Genomic DNA, 27,756 nt, shown 5'->3' with positions numbered 1-27,756 from the left:
TAAACACACAACTGTCTACTAATAAATAATATACTAATAAAGTATTTTTACAAGTAGCAAAAAACCTTAATGTGCTCCTTTGCTGACCATAAGTACATTAGCACTTCAGCTGGTAGAGGGAGTGGTAGTGCTCTGAGCCAAATACGACAAGGTGTTATGATTAGGGGTAGAGAGCAGAGTGATTACTCTATAAGTGTGCATTATCTCTGCTATTGTCCAGTCCTGGTTTGGATACAAGTTAGAAGTTAATATTATTATTATCAAACTGTACTTATAAAGCGTCAGCATATTACGCATAGCTGTACAATTATATTAAAATGTACATTTTTAAATGTTTAAAAGATGACCAGTCATCTTGCTAATTGTTCCCAGTATAATGTTAGTGGGTTGTCATGTTGGTCCTTTATGTGGGAATATATTGTAAGGTGTGCCAACAATGCAGTTTGGACGAGCTCTACCCTTTCATGTCAAACCTCAGTCACTAACAATATGGGTCAGTTGTAAGATCTGTGTACTGAAATGAAAACATACATTGGTTCTGCTGAAATACGTAAGTAATACAATTCTTAGTTTTAATTTGTTTTTAAACTCATGCCATTTCTATTTTTCAGATGATAATGAAAAAATAAATAGCTTGTGTGACAAAGTGTCGCTCTACAGAGGAGACATCACTCAACTTGAAGTTGATGCCATCGTCAATGCAGGTAGGAGAACTTCTGTACTTGGAGATTCTAGGCCGTGTTTATAGAAAGCTTTGAGTATCTGTTGGCATGATAGTATATTAATTTACAGAACTTTTGTATGCACTCAAGGTTTCAAGGCTCTTCAAAATTTAGTCCTGAAAGTTTATAATATGCATTCCTTTTATTATGTGATGTATTTGCTTGGTTTCAATGGCTTTATTTTTAGACGACATTCATCGGATGGTCTGAATCCGACCCTTACAGGCGTTCTACCTTTTTAATTGCACAGCTCTGTCTGTCTTAGTTTCATGACGAATGGTTTTACTCTGTGAGATATTTCTGCATGTACAAGTCATTCTTTCAGCTCTCGATGGTATTTTAAACACATTTTAAACACATTTTAAAAACATATCTTAATTGCACTGTAGTATTTACTTTGATTAAGTAGCCATTTTTTTTTAATCTTTTCTGGTGATGTTTTATCTTCTAAAATGGCAATAATCCTATGGAATTGGATGTTTCCGGTTACCAAAATACCAGCATTGAAGATCAGTTTCAGATGTTGTAAGTAAGGGATGTTTCCCCATTATATAACAAACCTAAATTTCCATCATAGTTTATATATTTTTTGTCATTGCATAGATTATTTCCAGAGAGAGATGACATTGCTTTGTCAAATTTGAAGTGACCATAAGTAACATGGTCTCCAAATATTATTTTAAAAAAAGGGGGTCTGCAATGAATTTTTTTGTGATTTTCCCAACGGTCTACTTAATCCGGGGCAAGTAGGTACACAAATTAGGGCATTATTACATGATGGGAAAGAGCAATTTTCTATGTTTTCACTTTAACGCAAAACGTTTGTATGGTATGGATAGTGCTCCTGATTCCATCTGTTCCAAGTGTGTAAGTGACAATAGAGTTTTTCTAAATTTACCAATTATTAGAGAAAAAACAAGGCCTCAAGTCATCAAAATAATCAAGTCTTCATAAGTTCCACCAATGCACACCACAAGATATTTATCTTATCACTCATCTGTTACATAACTGCAGATAATAGTGTGAACCTATTATTTCATTATTCCAAGCCACTATTAATCCATTGGAAATCTACAACTCCCCAGATGTTTCAAGAGTGGATCACTAACTTAAATAATACAATCCAACACAAATTAATGTTTTTTTACCTACAATGGAAATATGCGTTTATGTAATAAATTTGTGGTTCATGGGGAGAACTACCTGAGCTTTATTACCCACATTATATAAATTATATATGCTTTACCACTTCTTCCTTATTCTTCAAACATATACATCCTGGCTTTATGCTCCTAATTGTCTCATTACATGGTCTCTAAAAACAATGACATACAACAAATATAGGTTTTGTTATAATATACTACTTCTTTTACTGTTACAGATCAGTCTCATAGTTTAGCAGATAGACTGAAGACATCTTTGTGAGCTTCTGTTGCTTTGTAGTCACTTGGTACACTTGGTGCATGAGTACTTCTGTTTGATTTTCCCTTCAAATTTTTTTATAAGCAATTCCAAAGATCATTGCTGTTCTTTTCTATCAAATCATTTACTGCTTGTTTTGTTCTGTCATTGCTGAAATTTCTTAAATAAATGTTGCCATCATGTGTATATGTAAATTTGCCATTTTCAGTGTATGCCTGAACAATGTAGGGAAAGCTCAGTAAATAATTCCAAGCAATAGAGTTTATACCAGGTTCCATTAAACTTTGTGTTGCCACTGAATGAAGGATTGCGCAGAAGATATCACCCTACTGCCCCTCCCTCATTCTATGCTGCTATTGAGAGTGAAGGAGAGTAGACCTGAATCCATTTTCCTGTCCTTCTACTCCCTACACTGACTTCCAAGAAATGGTGCAGATTACACCTAGGCCTAGGAACTAAAGTTTAATCTTAATTTGGATTAGCTGAAAATATTGGAAACGGCACTAAGATTCCAAGTTTTGGTTGTATCCTCACCACTGTTCTTATTCCATCTGTCTGATTTTCCCAGTAAATCACCCACTTCTTCTCTCTTCTATAAACCCTACAGCTTTCAGTGGTTCCTTAGACTAATGGATTTGCGGCACAATACATAAATAAGCTGCTTTTTATGAAGAAATCAAATCAGCCTTCTGTGCTAATATTGTGGATGAAACATCTTAAAGCATCCAGCTGACAGCTGCTTGAACCATAACCCAATGCACAATAGACTTCCGTTAACAATTGCAATTTAAAGAGTTCTATAACTTCTGCAAAGTTCCAGAACATGCAGATGTGTTTTTTTTTTAAGTTTATTATTTTATTTGCATTGGCTCTCTAAGTGATTAAGCTGCATAATGATTTTGTCTTGCCATCGTATTGTGTGATAAGGTTTACACCTGCTCTCTATTACCATAATGCGAGATGGAGCAAAGTTAATCAGTCTGTTTTGTCAGTTTATTTGTCACTGCGTGCTGCAATGCAGGAAAATCATCTAGTTCCCTCTTTAGTATGCAGGAATTAAAATGTTTCTGTCAACACTTCAGCTGAATGTGGTCTTAGTCATTCTATCAAGAAAGATGTGAAAATATGCATCTCTTTTTAATAGCAAATTTTCTAAAGGCATTCTGTTTTAGAAATTTAAATGAAAGTGATAGGCCCCCTGATTGTATTGTGTGGTTACTAAGAAAATATTCTGACATTAATTTGGTGTACATATTTTACTATATACCTCGCCAGTCAAAAGCTGGTAGTGTTTGTAGAGATGTTTTTGTGGCAGCAAAGATGGGTTATTATTGTGGACCTCTGCTGATATAAAAACAGGTATGAGACAGTAGACACCTCCGTGTGCAATGGACGACGTTTAGGTTTAGCTGTGGGAATAACATATCCCTGAAACCTCATAAAGGGTCTTCACAAATATGTTGAAGCATAGTTATGCCCATGGAGAGATTCTGTGGGTTAAGCACAACACATTGCATTGTAGATAACAGAGTTATGGCTATGCTCACATTGGTAGTAAGTGGTACATTAGGGGACTCCTTCGATGTATATAAGGTGGTGTTTGTTAAGCTAAAGGTATATTTATGCACATTTTTATTCAGATTAGGATAGCTACAGAGGAAAGATAGCTGCATTTTAGGTAAGAGTTTAGTAATTCTTTAGATAATGTTAACATACAGTGTTCACCATTAGTGTTATGGCCATTATGTAGGAGTTTGAATTATCGAATAGCACCATTTGTATTCTGGTTCCACCACCACATTATGTAAGGTCAGTGTTTTGATGCCTATTATAAGCCTTGCTCACCATGGCACATAGTAACAAATCTAAAAACATTTGTTACATTTGTGATTTAAAGGTTTTACTATTCTGTATAACAAAAGACAACAAAGCTGTCAAAAAACAACCCGGGCCAGCAATCATTTTACATGGATTTTCGTTAGTGATGTCAGGGTGACAGGAGCATTTTCCTTAGATAGCAATGTTTTTGTAAAGGCACAGAACTTATGTAAAATTAAATATGTAAAATTAAATGTTTTACACTTATTTTTCACAAATGTAATAGTGCAAATCAGATTGTAAATATGCCACCAATAAATAGGAAATACATATTTCAGAATTGTGTTCCTTCAGGTTTTACTTCTACTGCAAGCCTTCCATGGCCATTCATGTAGGATGCCCAATTTTCAGAAGATGGGTTCTGATTTAGACAGAAAACTTTTTGTTTAAAACATTTTATTTTTACTAAATGAAAGATTTTTATAGCAAAAGGGGAAAGAATTATAATATACATCATTGAATGTCACAACAAAACAAATGTATACAGGGAAAAAAACATGAGATCTTAGTCACCTTTGGAAAAGTGCAACTTTACAGTGGATTAACCCCTAAAAACAGTAGAGTAACAAATACAAAGCATTCTCGGGGAACTTCAGTAAGTAAAACACATAAAATACACAGAATGTTAAGAATATTGATCAACCCATTGTAGGATGCTCCACTATAACATGAGACTCTACCTGTTCATGCTTCTATTAGACTTTTATATTTAGGTAAATTCTGGAACAACATTGGGGGGGCCCATATGTCAAAGAATGTTTATGTCCTATCATGGACAGTGGAGGTGAGGTCCTTCATATACATTATTTTATTGATCTTACCAATCCACATGCCCAAGGTGGGTGGGGTATAATTTTTCCATGACACTGGTATACATGCCTTCAGTTTTTGTGTCTCAACAACATTTGGGGCCATTCGTTCAGGTGAAGTAAAAAATAAAAGGCTGGGTCGTCGGGAATGGTGTGCACTGACTTTTTGTGGCACATCCCCCTGACCTTGGACCAGAAATCCCTTCGCACTGGACAGGACCAGAACACATGTAACAGTGATCCCTTGCCCCTACCACATCTCCAACACAGCCCAGGCTCCAAGGGCAAACAACAGTATAGTTTGTCAGGAGTCTTATACCGCCTAGATAATATCTCATATCCCAATTCCTGATACCTGCTAGGCAGCCAGGCTTTGTGACTGTAACTTAATCGGTGTTCCTGTTGTGAGGGTGAAAACAACCGATCCAGGTCTTGTTCCCATGAATAGGGAATAGATGGGACATAATTCCCTGGGGTGGCATTAAGAAAGGAATATGTAGAAGACAGTTACATCTACCTATACACATCTGTTCAAACGTGGTGAGCGGCCTCTGAAACGAGGTAAGGGAACCAGAGATAAAATCTTTAATCACCTGTGAGGTAGACTACAGTAATTAAAAAAAAAAAAATGTTTTTAAAATAAATACATAGCTGTAACATGCACAGTGTTGGCATACAAGTCTTTCTTTTCTATTCTCCAGACTTCTTCCTCTGCCTTTCCATTGAGCTAGATCCAAAGAAATTTGGATCACTTAGATAGACCTGTAAGTGAAATAACAGTATTGGTAGCTCTAATTCATTAAAAGTTAACACACCCAGAAATACAAAGCAACTGTAAATTGGTCTGGTGAAAACATTGCTTTGTATGGGTTCTTCCTGTCTGCACTGTAACTTCTGACAGGGAATGAAGTTAAGGAAGGCATCTGATCCACCTGTCTCTGTGATTACATGTTTATACCAGAGAATAAACCTAATTAGCTGCACAGTCCCATAGTAAGAAGAAATTAGGCATCTGGTTTCCCCCTGGTTGCAGATTCTCCTTTACACAGCTAGCTGCCTGGATTCACATGTAATAGAAACACCAGAAGGCTTAACTGAACTATAGAAGAGGTGACCTATTTTAAGTAGTTTGTAATTTCCAATAAATATTAGAGAATGTTGCAGTATAAAAATAATGATCAAATATTCCTTAAAATATTGATCATAGAGTTGCATCAAACATGTATGTGGAGCAGAGACCTTTCTGTTTTCCTGCAGTTACAGTGACAAGCGAAATATAAACAAAGCAATATTTACACTGACATGGGTATTTGATGATACCTCTTTCACAAAGAAAAAAAAGTGACAATAAAAGGGTATATTTGCATAAGTTGACTTATATAGTTTTATATATTAAAAGTTAATAATGTTCTCTAATTTTTTCATAAGAATTTATTCTGAAAAACAGAATAAATCTAGTTTAATTGACTTGCTGCTACTAGGTATGCAATGACATGGATAAATTACATAGTTACATAGTAGGTTAAGTTCAACCAGTAAGGAAATAAACATATCCCTGATATAAAACCCTATAAGACATAGTTGGTCCAGAGGAAGGCAAAAAAAAAAACCCTGGTACAATTTGCTTCAATAGGGGAAACAAATTCCTTCCTGATTCTTTGAGGAAATCGGATGTTCCCTGGATCAACAGTCTCTAATGAAGAGAAAATTGAGAAACTTCAAATATATTGGTAATTATTTGGGGATATACACCCCTAAAATTGTGTGGTAATACTGAAGGGAGCAGCTTGGATAAACTGGAAAACGTCTTCAATATTACAAAACAAGTCCAGTTGAATGTGGCCAACTACTACTAGATATACTATGAACTGGATAAACTGGAACATACCGTAATTACCTACTAAATTATTAAATTAATTATTTTTTTTGTAAAGTAGGGTATTGTTGCAGTTTCCATCATTATTATGTCATCAATAATATGTACAACAGCTAAAAAGCAAAATGTCTCTAAAACTGCCATCATACAATTCTGGCTGTGGTATGTTTGCTTGCTGGGAGGTGTGTAATTATAGATAAACTACTTCTATTTGAGACTCGTTTTACTGATTGAACTTTCCCTGCACACCTGCAAGTTTATTCTTCTTTCCATCAATAGTGCCGTTCTGCTAATGCATCTATTCCAATTCATGGACCTCCCATCTCCACACTCCCATGTCTTCTGACTTTCCATGGTTTGCCAGAACTATCAGATTTGCTTTGTTAAATTGTAATTTTGTGCAGCATCTCATCTCAGTGTCATCCTTAAAATTAAACTACAGGGCAGAGGTATTTATTTTACATATCTTGGATGTGAACTGAATGCATTATGTGTGAGTTAGTTGTAAATGAATGTGTGAGTATAGACATGTTGACTAGGCCAGCAGCACCTCCCCATATAAACAGCTTGTTAACGTGCAATCAGTCACCGGCATTGCCATGAACTTGGCTCTTAATGAACAGGTGGGGAGAGGATGAATTCTAATCTGAACCGGATCTGACAGCCTATCAGGCAATTTCACTGATCACTAATCCATTTCGTTTGGCAGCTTAATTTATCACACAGTTAGGAATTTCATCTTGTAGCTTTCGAGGTGGAAATTAATTCAGAAGCGTGTCCAATAATACTGGATTGTACAGACCTGCTTGTCTATAATAAATGCATTTTCAAAGAATCTGATGTAAGTGTGTAATGGTATGCAAAGAGAGAGAGAGAGAGATTTTTTTTCTTAGGATGCTTGAGTGGGTATGGGAAGGTTTTTGGAGATGGTTGTATTTTAGGTGAAAAGGAATCATGAGTGAAGAAAGTTGGCAAGAGGAATTTTTCACGAATTAGAATACCTGCTAGAACTTCAAACTGAATGGTGACGAAACATGGATGAGGAGACGCCTTACAGAAAACTATTCTAAACATTTTTTTATGCATAAAAATTTACAATACAGCCTAAATTTCCATTACAGGTAGTCCCCGGGTTAAGGACATCAGACATATAGATACCTCCTAAATACGAATGGGACATCCCTGCTCGCTTGTGTGCAGGGCGGAGGCTTGAAGGGGGTAGGGGGCGTTTTGCAGGACTTGCAGAAGAAATCTTTTGCTAAATACAGCTGAGATTCTGGGTGGGGGGGTGAGCTCTTTCTGCAGCCTCTTGTAACTCTTTAATGACCAAGACAAACTCTGCAGTTGTTTCTTTTTGCAAATGAAAACACAGCTTGCTCCAGAAGTTAATGAATATCTAGGCTCCATAAAATTTTTTTTTTCTTTTTGCTTTGTTTGTGAATAACTTACAGTGAGGATTTTATACAGTAACTGACACCACACTGCCTAATAATATGTTGAGACAAACATCTGTCCTAATTGCATGTATTAAAATAATGTACCTGTTCCGACTTACATACAAATTGAAGTACAAACCTACAGTCCCTTTCTCGTAACCCGGGGACTGTAAAGATATGGTCACAGGGTATTATCATGATAACCACCAGCATACTAACCCATACACCAGCACAATAACACCCAACCAGTACATATGTTCCCATTACTAGTGCTTTTCTGTGATTGTTCTTCTTCACTGGTCTTACTTACTTACTCAGTTTTATTATAATTCTCTTTCTAGAAAAGTAAAATATTGAAAAAGCACCTGGAACAATTATGATAATAATACATACCTGTCTGTGCATCTCTCTAGTTTTATGCTCTTTTTGCAAAGCTACATTTTTTGAGAAATCTTTAGTATCGGGCATTTCAATGTGTGTCAGATGCCTGTGCTCTCAGCATGTTCTGGTTCCAACTCAGTGGAACCAGTGGAAAGTGCTAGTTTATCAGGTAAAAAGATTGACTTTTCATTGGGTTAACCATTTTTTCTACAGATCACCAGATAGTGTTTACTAGTTTGATTACAGCAAACATCATTAGAGATGTTCATTTCAATACCCTGTTCACCACTTCCTCGTTTGCCTTTATTGGTTATGATTTCCAAAAGTCATGCTAGTTGGCAGCAATTTAAGTCTGTGGTATGTCTAAAAAAACAGCAAGTCGAACAAATGGAGCTTCTGATCTACAATTTAGGTTATCAGAGGTATAGCGATCAATTATTGACTGTCACCAGAAAATGAAAACTTAGCACCCTTTTAATGGGTTATCAATGTGTTGGTCAGAATAAAAAGAGAACAAAAAAATGTTGATCTGTTGTTAGCTTGCCATTTTTTAATAAGTGAGCCCTTCAATGTAATAAATGTTTCATATTGCTAAACTGTTAGTAATGAGAAACTATGCAGAGATTTTTTTTTTTGTTACTGAATAGTTGTTTTGTTTTTTGAATTTCCACATTATATTATTTTGCTAATTCACATGCAAATGAATGAGAGTAGTAATTCTTGAAATTTCTAACTACAGTTTTTACTGAAGATTATAGACTTAAGTAGTTTATTGTAAATATTCACGATCAGGCAGCAAATGGAATGCAGTTTGCAGTCAAACCTATTATACCGTCTTCAGATATTGAAAAGCAAAAATGTGGCTCTTGTAAAATGATAAACAGCACATGTTGTTGGAATACAAGGACCTGAGCGTTTAAAAAAACAAAGAATGAAGAAAAAGGCTGTTAATGTTTAATAATGACACTTGCTAATGAGCCAGTTGCTAATAAATTTGGCATTTAAGTCTTAAAATTTTAAATGTGTATGCCTCAGAGGGGGGTTTAAATGAGCATGCAAAGTATAATTTCCTGAAGAAATCTCCACTCATTAGAACTGCTGGAGCAAGAGCGACAGAGCTTAGATATGGGGATTGACTTGAATGAATAGAGCAGGCTGGGAAATTGCTAGGGCTGTATGGGCTTCCTGCCGAGTATCAGAGAGGCTGTAAGAAGGTAATAATCCCACCATGCCCCTCCTACTGCTGAACTCTGCTCAGCCTAATTTAAGAAGGTGGCCATGCCAGCTTGGTCTGCACGGCAGGGCATAGATGTCAGGTTTCATCCAGCGCACTGCAGAGGGATTTTACTGAAAGCCTTTCAGTTTTATTGGCAAGGTGTTTGTAGCATGCACTGGTTATAGTTTTTTTTTTTTTTTTTTTTAACTAAACCCACAGCAGCTTTAGAATTCTGACATTGATATAACAAGCAAACCATACTTTTAGGAGTACATGCCTAGAACCATACAGCAATCATTACATGTGTTCCATTACCCACAGGATCAAATTAAAGGAAAACTGTAACTGAAATATATAATTTGAAATTAATTTATTTAGGGATATTGTTTAAGCTGGTTGAAAGAACTGCAGTGCCTGCAAATCAAGGGGAAACCACAGCCGCTGTTTGTGATAGTTATTTAGTGGTCCAGCAAGTTGGATTACCAAACAACATTGGGGGACAGCTGTGCAAAATTTAGATTTTCACTGAAATGGTCATGGTGAAAATCTTATGTCTGCGCAGTTTGTTTCCCTCAAAAAATGGCTGTAGATGACACTAGGTATTGCAGATTGTTTGATCTCATCTTATTATTGCGTGTTCTCACAAAGCAATACCAAGCAGATAACACACACAAGCACAGCATTTTTAATTACTAATGAAGTGTATAAATTGTACTGGTCATAATTCAGCAATGCTACACCAGCTTCTCAGCTCAGATTAGCAGTGAGAATTAATCTCTGCTGCTGTGATTCCAAACACCATTCCAATTACGGTTTGCAATAAACTATATTCTATATCAAATTTGAGTCCATAGATCTGTTTATTTTTCTATTTTTTAGCACTGATGCATCCCATCTACCCAAGAGATATCAGCTTTTGTTAGTCAGACCACTAAGCCTCAAGTCCCAGCTGTTTCTTGTTTAGAAGGACAGTCCTGCAAAACCAAATACCTTTGTATCTAATTCCTTCATGTGTTTATATTTTGGCTCTGCTTTCACTTGTTAGTAATCGGGTCACTTGTACAGTTTGCTTATTAATGTAGCTGTATTTTTCACCCAACAATAAGAAAAACATTTGCTGGTAGTAAGCCAGAGTTGTAATGTCAGAGATAAGTGACAATGGTTTAAGGTAAATTGTCTTAGAGTAATGTCAGACAACATCCATGCTTACTGTAATAGGTCCAGGAAAAGTCATCAATAACAATACATAAAATAGGTGTCGGTAACAGTAATATTGAATACCCTCTTCACTGGTGTTATTGGTAATAATATTAATCCAAAAGTGCGACCTACATAGTATGGGTACCAAAATACTGCTTCAAAATATAGTTTTTGCTTTCCCCAAATACAAAAAAGGAAAAGGAGATTTCTACTAAATGTTTGTGGTGAGCACAATTCTACTCATTCTACAATCTACACCATTATAATGCTCTCTCATTCTTTATTGTCCAGGGGTTCTTACCTGACCTCATATTGCCTAGCTGCATCCTTCTTCATTGGGCTGGATTACCATTATGGTTTTTGTTCAGGATATCACTCAGTGCTAAGACCATTTGAGTGTCTGGTGTTGGAATGCAGAGAAGATTCCAGGATTTGAAAACCCACTTCCATTCTTTAGAGGCTGTAGCAATGTTACCTAATTGTCTTCAGGTGGACAGCTCAGGTTTACAGTAATGAGAATTCAACTCTGACTGCTAAAGATTACTAATAAGGTCTGGCATACGCTGCTATTGCACAGCAGGACAGGGCCCAGTACAACTTCCCACTATTGATTACTACAAGCAGCATTTACAAATTATTTAGTCTGTTTTTTCTAAATGTTGTGCAAGGCTTCTCTGTAGGAGCATGTCTTATTTTGCTGTTTCCAATGCTCTCAGAAAAATAGCCAAGCAAGAATTTTCATTTTGGGGTGCTTTTTTTCTCTGGACTTATTTAGGTGGACCTCAAATAGTCTAAGAAATTGAGTACTAAGGGCTATAACTATAAACAAATGCTATACTATCATTGTCCAAGATGAATTCTAGTACTCACCCCGAATATCTAGCTTGTGTTACAGGGGTCCCCCGATGTTGTACATGAATCTGTCCTAGAAATCTAACATGTGCACAGGGCTTCATGTGTTTGGTTTAAAACACAATAAAAATAACTATACAATGGGGGTAACGTAGGACACGCAGGGCCTAGTTTATTAAAGACTGAAAATGGACTATCATGAGAAAATCTTGGTCGCCAAAATCTTTTTGAGTATCTATCCTAAATAATGGCATGCTAATATTCAGGAGAATAAATTGAAAATGTTTTAAAACACTGGGGTTGATTACCTAAATGGATATACGGTAGGCGTTACTTTATCAAAGTGAGTTATTGCCTTGCAAGGAAGTTTGTACTTAGTGCTTAGCAAATAAGGTGAAGCATTGTTGACTTGATATGTACAAGCAAAAATCATTATCATTTTTTACAGTTTCTTCCAGGTAAATTGGGTTTTCATTGCAAAGTGAATTGTCACCACATTTACTAATCTAAGTGTAATTTACCCTGAAAGGTGATAATTCACTTTGCTAAATGAGCAGCCTACATTTCATTAGTAAATCATCCTCATTTTTGCCCAAACTTGTTCCATCACTGCATGTTTTACAGGTGAACTCGCATATGGACAGATGAAGTCAATGGTACAGTAGCAAACAGGAAACTGTTGATGAAATATGTGAATAGGTTTGGATCATTTTTGTTGTAGGACATTAAAAAAATGTAGACTGGTAGTTTTTGTTTTTTAGAAGAATTCATAAAACAATGAAAAGAATAATCTTATTTGTTCCTATTAGTGGCATCACAGGTTTGCTTCTGAAACAACACCAGTCTAAGGAGTTGTACACGCGTTAAATATTTGTCGTTGTAAAGGATCTTTCACTATCCTTTCCAACGACAAAAGATTGAAAGATGCATGAACGAGCCGTGTACAAACAGCACTGTTCTGCTCTATGGGGAGGGGAGGGGGAGAACGACAAAGCGGCACCCTGCTGTGCCCTCCCCCCTTTCACTTACATTGCGGTCGTTCGTCTTTCATTATTCGTGGATCCGCTAGGACGGGTCCATGAACCACGACAGATGGTCGCTGTACACACGTCAGATTCTCATCCGATAATAGCCCTGAGGTGATCATCTGATGGCTGTACGCAGTCTAAGCTAATACCATTGACCATTTACTTCTTACAGGAATTTTGGTTTTGTGTGACAGAATTAGACTACTTCCATAAAATTACCCTAATCCTGCCCAGAAACTGTTGCTGAGCTAGGTTCGTTGCTGGTATGGATGGGTAGGGATTTAATGCAATTTTCCTATAAATCTACCTAAAATTATCCCGTTTCATGTAGAATGTGGGATTTGCATTCCAAACGTCAACATACCAAACGAAAATCAGTGTTAAAAAAGTGTGGTACAAAAGGGTAAATCATGTGAACGATTCTCTGTAAATTAGTCAAACAACTCTATCCAAACTAGCGCCAGCATGACAAGGCTTTAGCTTGAAAGTTGCAGAAGGAAATTATTGCAATCCCGAGGGAGTTCTATCTGCATATTAGAGTGTGTACCATGTACTATTTACATTATTATTAATCCTAATCTTCAAATGAATGTCTTGAATGGAAATCCTGGATGTATGCTGTAATTCAGGACAGGATAAAGCATTATATCCCAGTTTCAAAGGCATTTCTGATACTGCTTTTATCTATGCATAACACATTGTACATGATCCCGGGGTGAATTCTATTACTTTTGTAATGGTGACAAGAAAAGACTGCATCAGGTTTAATGGAAACGTTATGAATTTTGAATAATGAGTGTCTAAAATTAAATAGCTTATTAACCCCATCAGCGCCTGGGGCCTGCATATTGGAAGCAGGCATTGGAGTTAACTCTTTCAGGACCAGGGCTCTCTTAAAAATTCAGAATTTACATGCTATTTTGGTATTTTATTCATAAAAACACACAGAATTGGTTTAGTTGAAAAGTCATTTAGGCCTTGGCCTAGGGCAGCAAAATGTAAACATACAGGCTTTTTCACTACTATCTATTAGATCATTATTAAAGGATCCATGTCTAAAAATGTATTGAGGTGTACCTTACATAATGTTCGTTGTTGTATGTTTACCAGGTGTTGGGGAGTAATACCACTATAAAAAAGCACCACATTTACCTGTATATTGATTGCTATAATTATTTCAAGATGCAGAATTGCAAAAAATATAACTATTTAGATATTATCTGCTAACCTTTATTTTACTTATACGACAAAAAAATTAAACAATGATCCCGTCTATGACAGACTGAATACATAATATTCAGTTAAAGATATATTCTGGTTCAGCTTTACTTGACTTTTTTAACATGGGGGAATCCTTGAAGGAGCTATAATTACTAAATCCAAAGTTGACAGTACATCAACTGTGGAAGAAAGCCTCTTACATTGCTGGCCAGATAGCCAAATCATTGGTGTCCTTTAAACTGACCTGAGAGGCACAAATTGCTCATTTCCCAAGGAACCCCTAGCAACCTCTGGAGGTACCGCGATTGAAAAACACTGTTCTAGTCCATAGTTTTCATATAACACATGTTTATAAAGATCTGCTAATCTGAAAACTTGATAAAATCATGAATGCCAATATGTATAAATTGTCCTTAACGCATTTTTGCACTCTATTTTTAAGCAGCCTTTCTAACTTGAACCACTTTTTTCCCTAAGCATATAAACCATTGTAGGGGCATAGTCTCTGGCATCCAAGGCAAAGGTGCCAATTGTAAAAAATCAATGTACCAGTTTACTGATGCAGTGCATTGTACATTAGTACTTTATTTTGTTGTGCTTCAACACGTGTGCTTTGGTTTGTTGGGGTGCTATTCAATTAAATATCAGAAGAACATACATTCATTGAAGTAATGAACAGATAACTTCAAAGTTCCCCAATAGACAAGGGGTAAATGGGCTCTTTGTGGCAGTATGGGGTGCGAGAGTCCTGGTATCCAAGTTTTATTCTGTTCACAAATTTCCCACATGCAGTTAGGATTGTTTCTTATTGTCCAAAAGGATCTAGAAAAATATTCTAGATTTCCTTTGGACATTTAAAACCTTAAAGGTTGTTTCTTAGGTACTTTGAGAAAATTAACTTTTATAAGCTTGAAGGCAGCTATACAACAGAGCTGTTACAGATAAATAACCAGCTGTATAATAAATATTAATCTCGATTTCTCTAACCCCCTGTAGACTTCAGCCAGATGAGCGCAGCTGCCCCCAATGAATTTCTGTTCACTGGACGGCAGAAATGGGCATCTCGTTATAAATGCAGCCGACCTCTAAACCCATTTTAACATGTATAAGGTTTTGCTGCTATCAGTAATGGTGTGGAATTGCCTTTCACCTTATTGCAGTTTATACATTCCCAAGTCTATAATTTTCCCTCTTTATGATATGCTTCTCGCTCATGAAAATGGCACTTACGGGATCGCGGTTTGGAGTTTTATTACTTCTGTGGAAAATGAGCCTATTTTCCTTATCTGAAAATGAAGGTGTGGAAAAAAAAATAATGAAAAAAAAAGCCTCTCTTGTGAAATGAATTTGGCCACCACTTCTATGCCAACCCTGTTGTCTCCCTCCTCCAGGTTTCTGTCCCTTTTCATTAGGTGGCTACAGAATGAAACCTTAATTTGGTAGACTAATCCGTTTTATTTGCTCGCAGGCCAGTATTGGATGCCCATTACATTTTCACCTCTGATTTAAAACCTGACAGATGATGAAGCTGGCTATCGTCAGGTCTTTTTGATATCTTGCTAAACAGTTTTAATACAGACCCACTGACTGTGAGCTGTAGGAGAGCATTTTGTGGCCTAAATCATTTTAAAATTAGATTGTAGCTTCTCCATCCTCTTGAAGAAGTGATATCACTTAAACTCCCAAATGTATTTTGGAGAGACGGTCTCATTTTCCAGTTGCAATATTTTTAGACTGACTTCTATGTGCAAATTAACATATTTGTGAACCTTCAAATTTATGAGGTCTGAAAGAAATAGGGCTTCCATGTGTTGGTAGAATAATTTCTAAATCTTAGAGGAAACTCTACTTAAAAGTGTAAGGATCTGCAGCAATCCACCTTGCAACTTGTCTAACAAATGCTACCTAGGTGAGCCACAATATTCACAGAACTTTTAAGCATTTAGAAAATATCTATGTGCAGTTAAGGAAATAAACTAGTGCCATAGGAAGAAGCTGCTATTTATTGTTATTTATTGTGAAAAAAAAATCTTCTTTGCACATGAAGTTTCTTCCTAAAGCTTTTACTTGTGGTATTTTTAATTGCACTAGATTTAACCTGAATACTTTTTGTAATTAGGTAAAGTACTATCTGTCCACTATCCAGAAAACTAGACTTGAGCTTGAGGCTAAACTCTTGGCAGATACAGAATACTCAAATGAATGCACCTTTATAATTGTGCTAACTTCAATAAATGTAATTTGTAAGGGGAGGAAGAAGCAGTGCAAGGAGCTAATCTAAACCCTAACTATAGATTCTAGTCAAAAAATGTAAATCAAGTTTAAATGTTTTTGCTATGAATGTTCTATGGAATAGTAGGCATATCACTTTGATTCATGTTGAAAAGTTGAAAAGTTGAAAAGTAACGTGTTAGTTTTTACTGCTGTTCATTATTCTGATAGAGGGAGTTTCACCTTACTTTCTGGTAAAAATTCTAACCTTTCTTACCTCAATCTTGAATTAAAGAAAAAAAAAACCTAAGCCTTTTGGCTGTTAACTTGCATTAATATTATTTTTCAGTATTTATATAGCGCCAACATATTACACAGCACCTTATAAAGTCTACTTTCATATAACTAGCTGTCCCTCAAGGGAGCTCACAATCTAATGTCCCTACTATAGTCGTATGTCTTTATTACAGTCAAAGGTCAATTTTGGGGGGGAAGTCAATAAACCTAACTGCATGTTTTTGGAATGTGAGAGGAACCCAGAGGAAACCCACGCAAATACGGGGAGAACCTTCAAATTTCATGCAGATAGTGTCCTGGCTGAGATTCGAACCTGGGACCTAGCGCTGCAAAGACCAGAGTGCTGATCTATGAGCAACCGGGAAACGTTTTACCCCTCATAAAATGTAATGACAGTTCATACTCAAAAGATGGTCAAGAGCAAGATGTATCTTGGATATCTATCTAGAGGTCAGATCTGTTGAATGTTCTGTATGCGTGGGTATGTTGTTTGGCTTAACATTTTTAAAGGGTTTTTTCCCTTTACATGGCAAGGAACATGCACCTACATGGCAAGGAACATAAAAGATATCAAAGAACAAAAACAAAAGAACTGATGAGGCCTTTTGTAAAGGATACCTTAAATGATCCTGTACACGGAATTTTTTCAATTCAGGTCTCAACAAACTTATTTATAAAATATTTATAAGAATTAAATATATTGCACAATTTCTATCATACAAGAAACATTTTAGCAGTCTTGCTTTTGTAGTCTTAGATTTTGAAATACATTGTTTATTCTGTCTCTGTTTACTGAATTTGCAAGTTTTCCTGTGGTTTTTGTACTAAGATTCCATTTTCCTTTGTCTGAGCTAGACACTAAATCAAAACTCCATGTAGTTGTGTGCACACACTAAAATCCAATATAACCAACAGTTCTCTCTGCATGTTAACCTCCATAACAAAGCACAACCATAAATTTAAAAAAAGAAAATGCCTGAAAACATTGACACTTGTACATATGACAACTGCATAAATTCTTCTCAACCAACAGCTCAAAAATGTCCTGGAAATGTATTGCCACACTGTTTTATAGATCTTGACAATTAGATTTCTCCCATGGGATATTTCCCTCCATATAGGAAAAAATATAGCCAGCTTGCGTCTCTCATTCTTGTTCATTTACCACCTTTATATCAAGGACGTTGCCATGCACAAAAGAGCATTGAAACTGCAAAAGAAATGAAACTATCCATATCATTGAATTTTTCTAATATCTGTGCTTTAAATGCAAATATGAAGCTTCTATATGGCATGAACACTATTGTTAACCCTGGCACTACAATTATGTTACGTATTGAAACTGTCTAGCATGCTCCAATTTTCATGACAGATGTAATAAATGATTCCAGCACATAAATGTGGTCAATTCCTACATCCTGATATGAGATACAAGAGATTTCATTATTGAGGTTACCTGCACAATACAGGATCTTTTAAGTGTTGTGTAACTGTTCAGAAAATTAGCTGAAATTACTGTTCCACTGTAAAGCTCTGAAAATAAATAAAAATAAATAGAATATAGAACATTTTATTACCCCAAGTTCCACATACCCTTTTTCATGACAGCTAATTGTAGGTAGATACAAAAGCAGTCACCCTGCGCAAGTATAGAGAGCAGCAGTCACTGGCCCTTATGAAAGAAAGCCCCTGGAATAGTGTTTTGCTAAGTTATTGCAAAGATTTTGGAAGATCTACACTAAGTACATCAAGACTCAAGCAATAGTCCAAATGTTCTTGTATTAAGGTCATATGTGCTTATCTCATGATTCAGCTTCCGGAAATATGTTCTGTCTTCTCGGCCAACTGACTTGACTGTGGAAGGGCAGCAACAGACTCATAAAGTCATCCCAATGCACCTTAACTAGTTGCATTTTTAAAATTCCAGTGAATACAAAACTAAATCTTTCTTTTAAATATCTACCTGAAATCTAGCAAATAAGAGCAAATGCAAGCAACACATGCAGAACTCAGCTACTGAGCTTTTTTAGTCAAAGTCACAATTTCTAAGACATTGAGTAAAACACACTCTCACCATTCCACAATGCAGCACATGGTGCCTTTTTTTCCCCTCCGTCCGCATTCATTTAACTTCTTTTATTAGGAAAAAATGTGGACAGGAAGTCACGGTAAATCCAAAGGAAGTTTATTGCGCATAGGTCTGCTTTATGACTGATTAAAGTTTATAAATAAATGTACTGTTTATTTTATATAATTCAACCTTTAAATGACTGCATTAAAATAATATTAAATACTTAAGTTAAAAAAAATGGGGGGGAGGGGGGTTATAAATTATAATTAATTGTGATTGCCTTGCACTAGATGATGTAATTTCCACCTTGGAAAGTTGGGAGGTATTTTCTACACGGTAAGTGTGCTTATATAAGAAAAAGTACTGTAACCCTCCTTTTCTCCAGAGTCCACCACCGGGGCCGGTTTTAGGGTAGAACAAACTAACCAGTTATTCGGTGCTTTTACTTTCTCCAAGGCCCCAACTGACCGAATGACAGGGATCTGAAATGCACTGCATTTTTGGCCAGGACCCCATTTGTTCGAATTATTATAGGCTTCACTGTACAGCCATCATTATAGGGCTGTACAGTGAAGGGGCATTATAGGGCTTCACTGTACAGCCATCAATGTAAAATGATCTTGGCTGAAAAATGTAAAGGATAAAGTAGGGTATGACTGCTGTCCAACTTGGGTAAGTAATTAGGAGCTGGGAAAGTTAAGTGCTTCATTTAGCAGTTCCATAAGGGAAATGGGTAGACTTTGCTTACTTTCTAAACTTTTCTTTTGACAACAGTTTTACTCATCTATTAAGAGCAACCGATACAATATGTATGATGTCAAGTATATTTTATTTTTCTTGCTGCGTCTTATTTCATTAGTCAATGTTGACTGTGCTAATAACTACCAAACGTTTGATATTTTTATAAATATTTAATGACAGCCGTGATGTATGCTATTGTTACGCTTTCTCTGTTTCTGGAGTGTTAATGATTTCTGGATTTAGATGAAGTAGAACAGCGCTCATTTACTATCTGAGGCGGCAGTGTCACTCTCCACTTAAATATTCTCAGCAGATGCCGATATTTTCTTTATTGTCAGAGCTGTATCCCATTGTGGCGCTTTTGTGAGTGTTGGCATTATTCATTCTTTTGTCCGATTCTTAAGACTTTATCACGAGCGCACATTAAAGCTGTGAAAGTTTTTTTTTTTTTTTTTAATTTTTTGGCAAATTCCCAGACATTCTTTGACTAGCAAATTAAGAAACACAAGAATAGTTTCTGAAAATCTTAGATATACTTTCAGTGGCCATTTTATTAGGTAAAACTCCTAACCCAGGATACCAGCGGTTGTGCTGAGTGCAAAGAAAGCAACCCCAAGTTTACTAAAGAAATTTTGCCATATACCAATCAGATACACTTATACTTTTTTGAAACTTGGGTCTAATTTCAATATGTTTTCATTGCACAGGATCCACATTCATAACCAACAACCTGCTCCTAAACAACCTTGGAGCTTGAACACCTATTATTATTATTATACAATATTTATATAGTGACAAAATATTATGCAGCCCTTTACAAAGTCCATAGTCATGTCACTATCTGTCCCTCAATGAGACTCACACGCTAATGTCTCTACCATAGTCATATGTCATTACCACAATCTAAGGCTAATTTTTTGGGGAGAAGCCAATTACCCTAACTGCATGTTTTTGAAATGTGGGAGGAAGCCAGAGTACCTGGAAGAAACCCTCAAAAATTCAGGGAGAACTTGTAAACTCCATACAGATGGTGTCCTGGCCAGGTTTTGAACCTGGGACCTAGCTCTGCAAAGGCCGAGCGCTAACGCCTGAGCCACTTTTCTATTGCATTAGGTCTTACTTTACTATTCAAAAACTCAACATGATTAACTTTAAAAAAAAAAAAAAAAAAACCTGAAAAGTGAAGAAAAGTTAGAAAATATCTTTCACCCAGCTTTTAGCCTGTATCTTCTAGACAGAGGTGATACCACAATCCTTTTGGTCAGATCACAGGAATGATGAGGAACCCATATCTCAGGAGTAGACATTCACAAAGTGCAGGATCATCTTTTTAGATTTGGGCTCGGAAGATCTCACCAGAAGGTTTCAATGCAGAAGCCGGGTCCATAGTTTGTATATTTACTCACTTCCTTTGTGGCACTCAAGTGCTAGATGTAAATAGTGGACCTTCCTTTTTACTTACCGAATCTTAGTTAACAGCTCTACCACTGCCCTCTTCCACCTTCTTCAAATCACCATTTTTAACACCACCTTTTTAACACCACCACCACCACCAAAAGAGGTAATTATTGACCTACACGGGCAGGGGGATTGATCCAGCTCAATGTTATAAGAGGACCTGAAAGGGAGTCTGTGGAAACAAAGCCGAACTTTTACTTTAACAGCTGTAATCAGAAGTTGCTAAATATTCCAGCAAAAGGTGAGCAAGGAAACTGCAGCCAGGAATGCTGAAAACAGAACTTCCCTTCAAAAATGTTATCCCTCTATAATACCTGGGACAATTACAGATATATAACTTTATAAAGTTTAGTTATACCTCAGAAAACTCATGCAAAGTAGTAAGACACTGTAAGTGAGCTAACATCAATATGTTCATGTTCAATCTGAAGTAGTTGTTCAATAAAACATGTACATTTATATTTAAAAAACACGTGTTTGCTCTACCAAGGTTAGTTCTCGTAAGATCTCCTCTCTTCCTCCATACATTGACTGGTCCGTGAAGGAGCAGCAAGTAACCCATGAACACTTTCCTCTGCTTGCTCTCTCCCCTTACCAGAATGTTCTTAGTTAGCACATGTGCATGCAGTTCATGATATTGAGTCTCCCTGTCTCTCTCTTCATGATGCTGTTGCAGGATAATACAGAATGATTGTTTCAACTCAGCTTCAGATGCTTACACTAGTTCCATTTAAATACATGCGCAGTACCAGACCAGATTTATAGCAATAATCCCCACAGGTAAGCATTGCAGAAAAGTATATGTACATAGAAAAATCACAGAATCACCGAGAGAGTGGGTCCTCCAAAGTGCATTTATTTTCCTGCTCCCTAAACTATATTTTGAACATAACTGCAAAATGTTCAAATTTGATTGGAGTATATCTTTAAACACGGATGAAGTAATCCCATAAATCCTAATGAACTAGCCTCTCCTTTAACGCTCTCTACCATTTAAAATGTTTGCATCACTTAGCTGTTTAATACTGAGAGCACAATTCTTAAATGCCCATATTAATCTAAAGATTGCCAATTTAAATCTACTTTTCATATGCACGCTAAGGAAAACTGATTCAGACTGTCACTGTTGCCTGGCAACTGAAATATGCATAATTGCACAGATACGGTTTGAGTGCAACTGACAATTTGGTGTGTGTATGTGTATTTTTATTAGGATTTTACTAGTAAACACTTAAAGAGGCATTGTATTCTATGACTAGCTTGAATTTGAAATAATTTATTGTTTTATTGTTTCCTTAATAGAAAACTAATACTTTAGCTGTACACTTGCTACAATTTGTAAGATTTGTAAGGATATGATGGGAATATTTTAGGGCTCTTCTCTTGAAGGTCTTATGGTAGCATAGCAAGAATATACCGCGCCCTTCCATAATGTATGGTAATGTCCCAAACATTATGGACGTCAATGTAACTGCTTGTCAGAGTAGACCATTTGACCTATGCTGCGACCGGGCAGTAGTACTGTCGGAAACCATAGCCTGCCATGTATAATGTATGGCAGTCCTCATGTACATACCTAATTTCAAACTATACATTAAACAAGGTATAAAAAAAACCTTACTGCACACTGATATTGTTAATTAGCTCATCAAGTTTACATAAACATCTGAAGCACTAATCCAATTCAAACCATTTATTTAGTTTTGAATAAAACTGGAAAGAGTTACAGCCTCTGTTGGGTTTTTAAAGCTGTGTGCGCTTTTATTGAGACATTTTATTTAGTAGAGTGTGGAAGTGTAAGAAGTTTTGGTAATGTTTTTTTATGTTATATGTGCCTTCCTGTCCCTGTGAAAACTGTACTGTTTGTTTCATTTCACAGGGAAATGAAGGACAATCTCTTCAATTGTGCCACTGACCAAAATAATAGTCTAATAGATTTTATTATATAATATTAATAATTTTGAGTATTCCCAATCTATCCACCTCCCCCCCCCAATAAAATGGATGGAGTTGAGCTGTTACACCCAAAAGTAGAGAATGTAATGATTAATCTAGAATACCTATTGTCATAGGGTCTCCATTGCTGATATTATTTTAGAGAATTTTAGTTACGTTGCTGTAATAATAAAGCTTTGCTTTAAAAACTATTAGAGTTTCTGACCTGGACAGTTATTGAGAGCTGACACTCATTTATATCATTGTTCTAGGTCTGTTAATAAAAACGATTGAAACCAGACAACCTATATTTTCAAAAGAGGTCCACCGGTGGTTGCTCCCATACTTTTCAAATGACAGAGTCAATTTAAAGGTGAAAATGTAAAACTGTGTAGAGGTTTCCTTGCTTTCCTGTAATTATTTAAATAGCCTAGTAAATTGGTTACTACATTGGCCAAAATCAGTCCAGCTCTCCTTACTTCTTGCCATGTCTGGATGCTTTACATTGTGAGTTAAAAACAAATATTTCACAGCATACACGGTATTTTGAATTGTGCATCCTCTGTAATAGCAGTGGTCTGAATCCTAAAATTATAACACATTAAAAAAAAAAAAAACTTTACTTTGAATCATGGGTTACTGCATACATCTAACAAATGACAAAAGATTCAAAGACTTTAACAGGCTGGTATACTTAGAAAAGAACTTAATATCTTTTTGTCTATCCATTCTTTTTCTGTGTTTTAAAAAGGATTATTTTTTACATACTTCTTCCTTTGGCTCATAAGTTAAGAACCTCCAGCTCCATTGAAAATTCTTGACAAGTTATACCATTCTAGCTTATTAGTATTAATTATTGTGTTTTTGAATGCCATTTGTAAAATAATTATTCAGTGCTACTGAAAGACCTCCATAGAAAGGTTTTACATGTATGACAAGTGAAATGAGAAGCAAGTTAAAAAAAAAAGCCATAGGAGGGAAAAATTGGTAACAGAGAATTCTCTGACATTTAATTCTCCTTTCAGTGAAAAACAGGACAGCCATGCTTTATTTTTTTAAATAATGGCTGGGGTACGTCTGCACACACCAATAGGACTGGAATAGTGACATCTAACAACACCTTCATGCTCTGCCAGACTTATAAGCAATGAAGGGATTGGTAGTAATTCAAATATGACATTGCATTTCACATAGGATAAAGCAATACTATACATCTTTATCTATATAACATTTGTATTTGAGGCCTAGCCATGTATTTAAATGCATGGATTTTAACCAGCTCAGAAAAACATAATGACCCAATAAACACTATGAGAGTAGCCTGTGTTCAACTTTTAGTTCTCTAGAACTAAACTTTTCTTTTCTAGTGTTGGATTGGACATATTTCCTTTGTTGTGTAAGGTAAATAATGTCACCCACAAGGACTGGCATTCTGATGACTGTCCCCAAGTTAAAGGGCAAACAAATTCATAATTTCCCTTTCCTCTCTTGTCCCTAGTTGACCCTCATTTTGGTCTGTAACAATTTGCTGTTGGACAAACGTGTTCTACTAATGCAAACCATTCATTCAACCAAAATAGCTTTTGCTATTTTATAAACGCAAATTGCATTAAACACATTAATGCAAATTGTTTTGTTAGATGTTTGATTCCTTACAACAGCCACCTGTCATAACCAGTTACCAGTAGTAGAATAAAAAACAACAAAAAAAACAGGCCAGTCCACATATAATCTGTTCTAGTGTCACCTAATTGAAATTGGTCTCCTTCAACTGGACATGTCTCTGCTTATTCAAGTGGCTTTATCAAGTCTCCAAGGGCAAAATATATTTAAATGACAGCAGAATTATACTCCCTTAACTTTCAGCAATGCAATGTCTGTGAGTTCCCTTCGCTGTGTGATCTTCTTCCAGGTTCAGAAGCTTTCGCACTCTTGATTGACCCCAATGGTATGCATGGGAGTTCATTTATTCCAGGTTATGCTGATATTTTGCAACCTTTATGACTTCAGAAAATGAGCCATTGGAATAGCTGCAATGAAAACATATATGGTCATTGCAAATAACAGAAGTTAGAACTGACAAGTTCACGTTAAATAAACAGATGAAACACATATGTACACATGATAATTTTTGCCTGCAAAATAGGTTATGACTTTAAACATACTCATGTGATTAACCTATCACCCTTGCTGCCCTGTGGCAATAGGAGATAGATAGAATTGTGCAAACATTCTAGCCTCTGGATTACTACTGAATATCACTACCATATTCCTGCTGATTCCCACAAACCCCTTCCACTGCAAACCTTATGTTAACTTTCATCTTGCATATGGCAAATAAGTTTACAGATTTAGGTAATTACATGAGCCAAATGAAGGATAATTGAATTGACTTTGAAACAATTCATAAAGTAAACTGAAGGATGTTTAAGTAAATATTTGTGGACAACACAAATGCACAATTTTCAAATAGCTAGAAAGACATAAAACCATTACTGTGATCTAATAAACAGGTTAATGTATCATTCAACAGGAATAAGGATGAGAACAGGGCTATTTCTGTATTCATGGGTCGATTGTATGTGCACCTGTTCTTCCTTGTTGACTGTTCCACCAGCTTTAATCTTGCAAGTGCCTCTTTAGAGGGTCTCCGGAATGATTTGGACACGTTCTGGTAATACCTCTGATATTTGTAACTGCATTAATGTCCATTAGCTCACCTGTGACACCTGGGACTTGTTGAAACAGCTTTTCTTCAAGTACAGTCACAGTATAGATCGAAAAGGGTCAATAGCACATTCAAGATATATCTCAATCTTCAAGGATTACCTTTATTTTATCGTTAATCTCATGACTCAAATGCAATATACTTGGGGAATAGCTGTGTGGTTTATGTTTCTCAAAAAGAAATCCATTTAGGGCCCATTTATATTTGTGTGGTGTTAACCCATATGCAAAAACATGCATTGTGGTTGTCCATTCACATCATTATGCTGCCTAATGCACCTAAATACACCAAAAAAAGTATACAGCATTTTTAAAAAATGCATAGTAACACTTTACTGTGCATTTTTATATACTTCAACAGGGCTATATTAGCCTAATGATTTATCTTGAATGATATGATCAACTTTAAAGTGTTCCAACTATCTGCGAGTCACTGAAACTTTCTTTTTTTTTTTTGCTTTGTTTGTGATTAACTTACATTGAGGATTTTATACAGTAACTGACACCACACTGCCTAATATTATGTTGAGACAAACATCTGTCCTAATTGCAATTATAAAAATAATGTACCTGTTCCGACTTACACACAAATTCAACATAAGAACAAACCTCTATCTCGCATGTAACCCAGGGACTACTTGTATAAACATTTTGAAGGCGGACCATTATTGCAGAAAGGGACAAGTGATGACTTCTTACCTGCTTGCCCCAATGAACTGTCAAAAACCAGGATACCTGGCAATTCCGGCTTACCAAAGCTTCCCCTGCGCTTGCTGAGACTGAATGAATTGCATCACCCCAACCCAACCTATTGGGATGGCTGAAGATCACATCCAGAAAGAGAAGGAAGAAGTTGGTGGTCCCCTGTGGCAGAATGGAGACAGGTGAGTATATCGGGTCAGTTACAATTTGAATGCTGCACTGTTTCGGATTGTAGATAATCCACCTTGTTGCTTACAGTTATTTATAGTATTCAGTTTGTACCATTTGCTTTGGTCAAGAACAGCAAGTTATGAGAGATCATAATCTTTATCCCAACTCTTCCTGTGTGTCCATATAACCCAAACAACTTATAGGATAACTATATACAGAACAGTTCTACCCAAATGCAACACGGGGCAATAATTTAAGTGCACAGTGATTGGATCATTTTACCTGCTGTATGTTTAACTCATCAGAATGCCAAAACATGGCATTTACATGAATCTGTAGTTTAAAAATTATATACTTTGATGGAAAATAGATGTATGTCCATTAGGTGAAAAAAAGCCTTGTAGGTAAAAATACTTTTTAAAGTGTGATCCAACATGCCCCGAAAAACAAACCTATGCTGATCCCCAAAGGCAAAGGGATACCCCCTAGTTCTGCAGGTGCAAAGCGTGAAACCGCTGGTGCAGATTTTTTATATCACTATGACTTTTCTTTTTTTTGTGCTACCTGTTAGCTCTAAATAAAGTTGTGGCTGATCTTTGGGTCAGCATCTCATTCCCTTTGGTTCTAAAAGCTAATAAGAAAATTGCAAACGATCAAGCTTAATATAACTCATCGATCCACATACCACAAATTATTTTCTTTCCCTTAAATCAATAGCTATAAGCTTTAGTGCTCACCACATAACTTGTTTTATATATTCCAAGTAAACCTAAAGTAAACTTCAATATAATTTCAAGTATTGTATATTCCATCATTCTGTTGTTGTATTTTTTTAATTAAACTTCAGATGTATTTTTTTTTATGTTTAAGCTCATCATTTCTAAAAAAAGAATTACATTACCCCAAGTTCCACACAGCCTTTTTCATTACACCTAATTTTAGGAAGAAAGCATACTTTCCAGTGAATATTTAAAGCTGGGCTCCAGGAGTGTACAGCTAGTTATACAGATCAAATGCATATATAATACATATGGGAGCAGTTTTACCTGTCAAAGGACTTGTGTTTCTGACCATCCATTTCTAAGAAAAACATAGTCCTGCCTTGCACAGTAGAAATACCTGATTTACCACTGATACTGCTTGTCTTTTCCCCATCCTGTAACTGGACAATGAAAGTAGAAGCAGTAATTGTGAGCTAATTTGTCAAATTAAAGAGTACAGTCCATCTTTGGGGGAAAAAGAGATGAAGCTATTGTCAAAAGATGTATCGTGATCACTGTGAGCTGAAGCTTTACACAAGCCAAGTAGCTACCAAGCTGAATGAAAGCCTGCAGATACACAAACATGAAGTAAGAGGAATACTAGATCATGTGAGATTAAATCATCTGTTGCACCAATGTAT

The 27,756-nt window shown here is 36.1% G+C and overlaps 1 protein-coding gene across 5 annotated transcripts in view; it reads left to right on the top strand.

Moving 5' to 3' along the window:
- Nucleotides 1-27,756, top strand: part of MACROD2 (mono-ADP ribosylhydrolase 2) — a 1,216,811-nt gene that overhangs the window by 50,066 nt on the left and 1,138,989 nt on the right. For all 5 annotated transcript variants that reach the window (XM_072409610.1, XM_072409609.1, XM_072409608.1 and 2 more), the window contains exon 3: nt 612-704. In XM_072409610.1, coding sequence (XP_072265711.1) covers nt 612-704 — 93 coding nt within the window. The remainder of the gene's footprint in view (nt 1-611; nt 705-27,756) is intronic.

Source organism: Pyxicephalus adspersus, chromosome 4 (assembly GCF_032062135.1).
Source record: "Pyxicephalus adspersus chromosome 4, UCB_Pads_2.0, whole genome shotgun sequence".
NCBI classification, from domain to species: Eukaryota; Metazoa; Chordata; class Amphibia; order Anura; family Pyxicephalidae; genus Pyxicephalus; species Pyxicephalus adspersus.
Note: the sequence above shows the minus strand (reverse complement) of the source record. Positions and strands in the feature narration are given on the sequence as shown.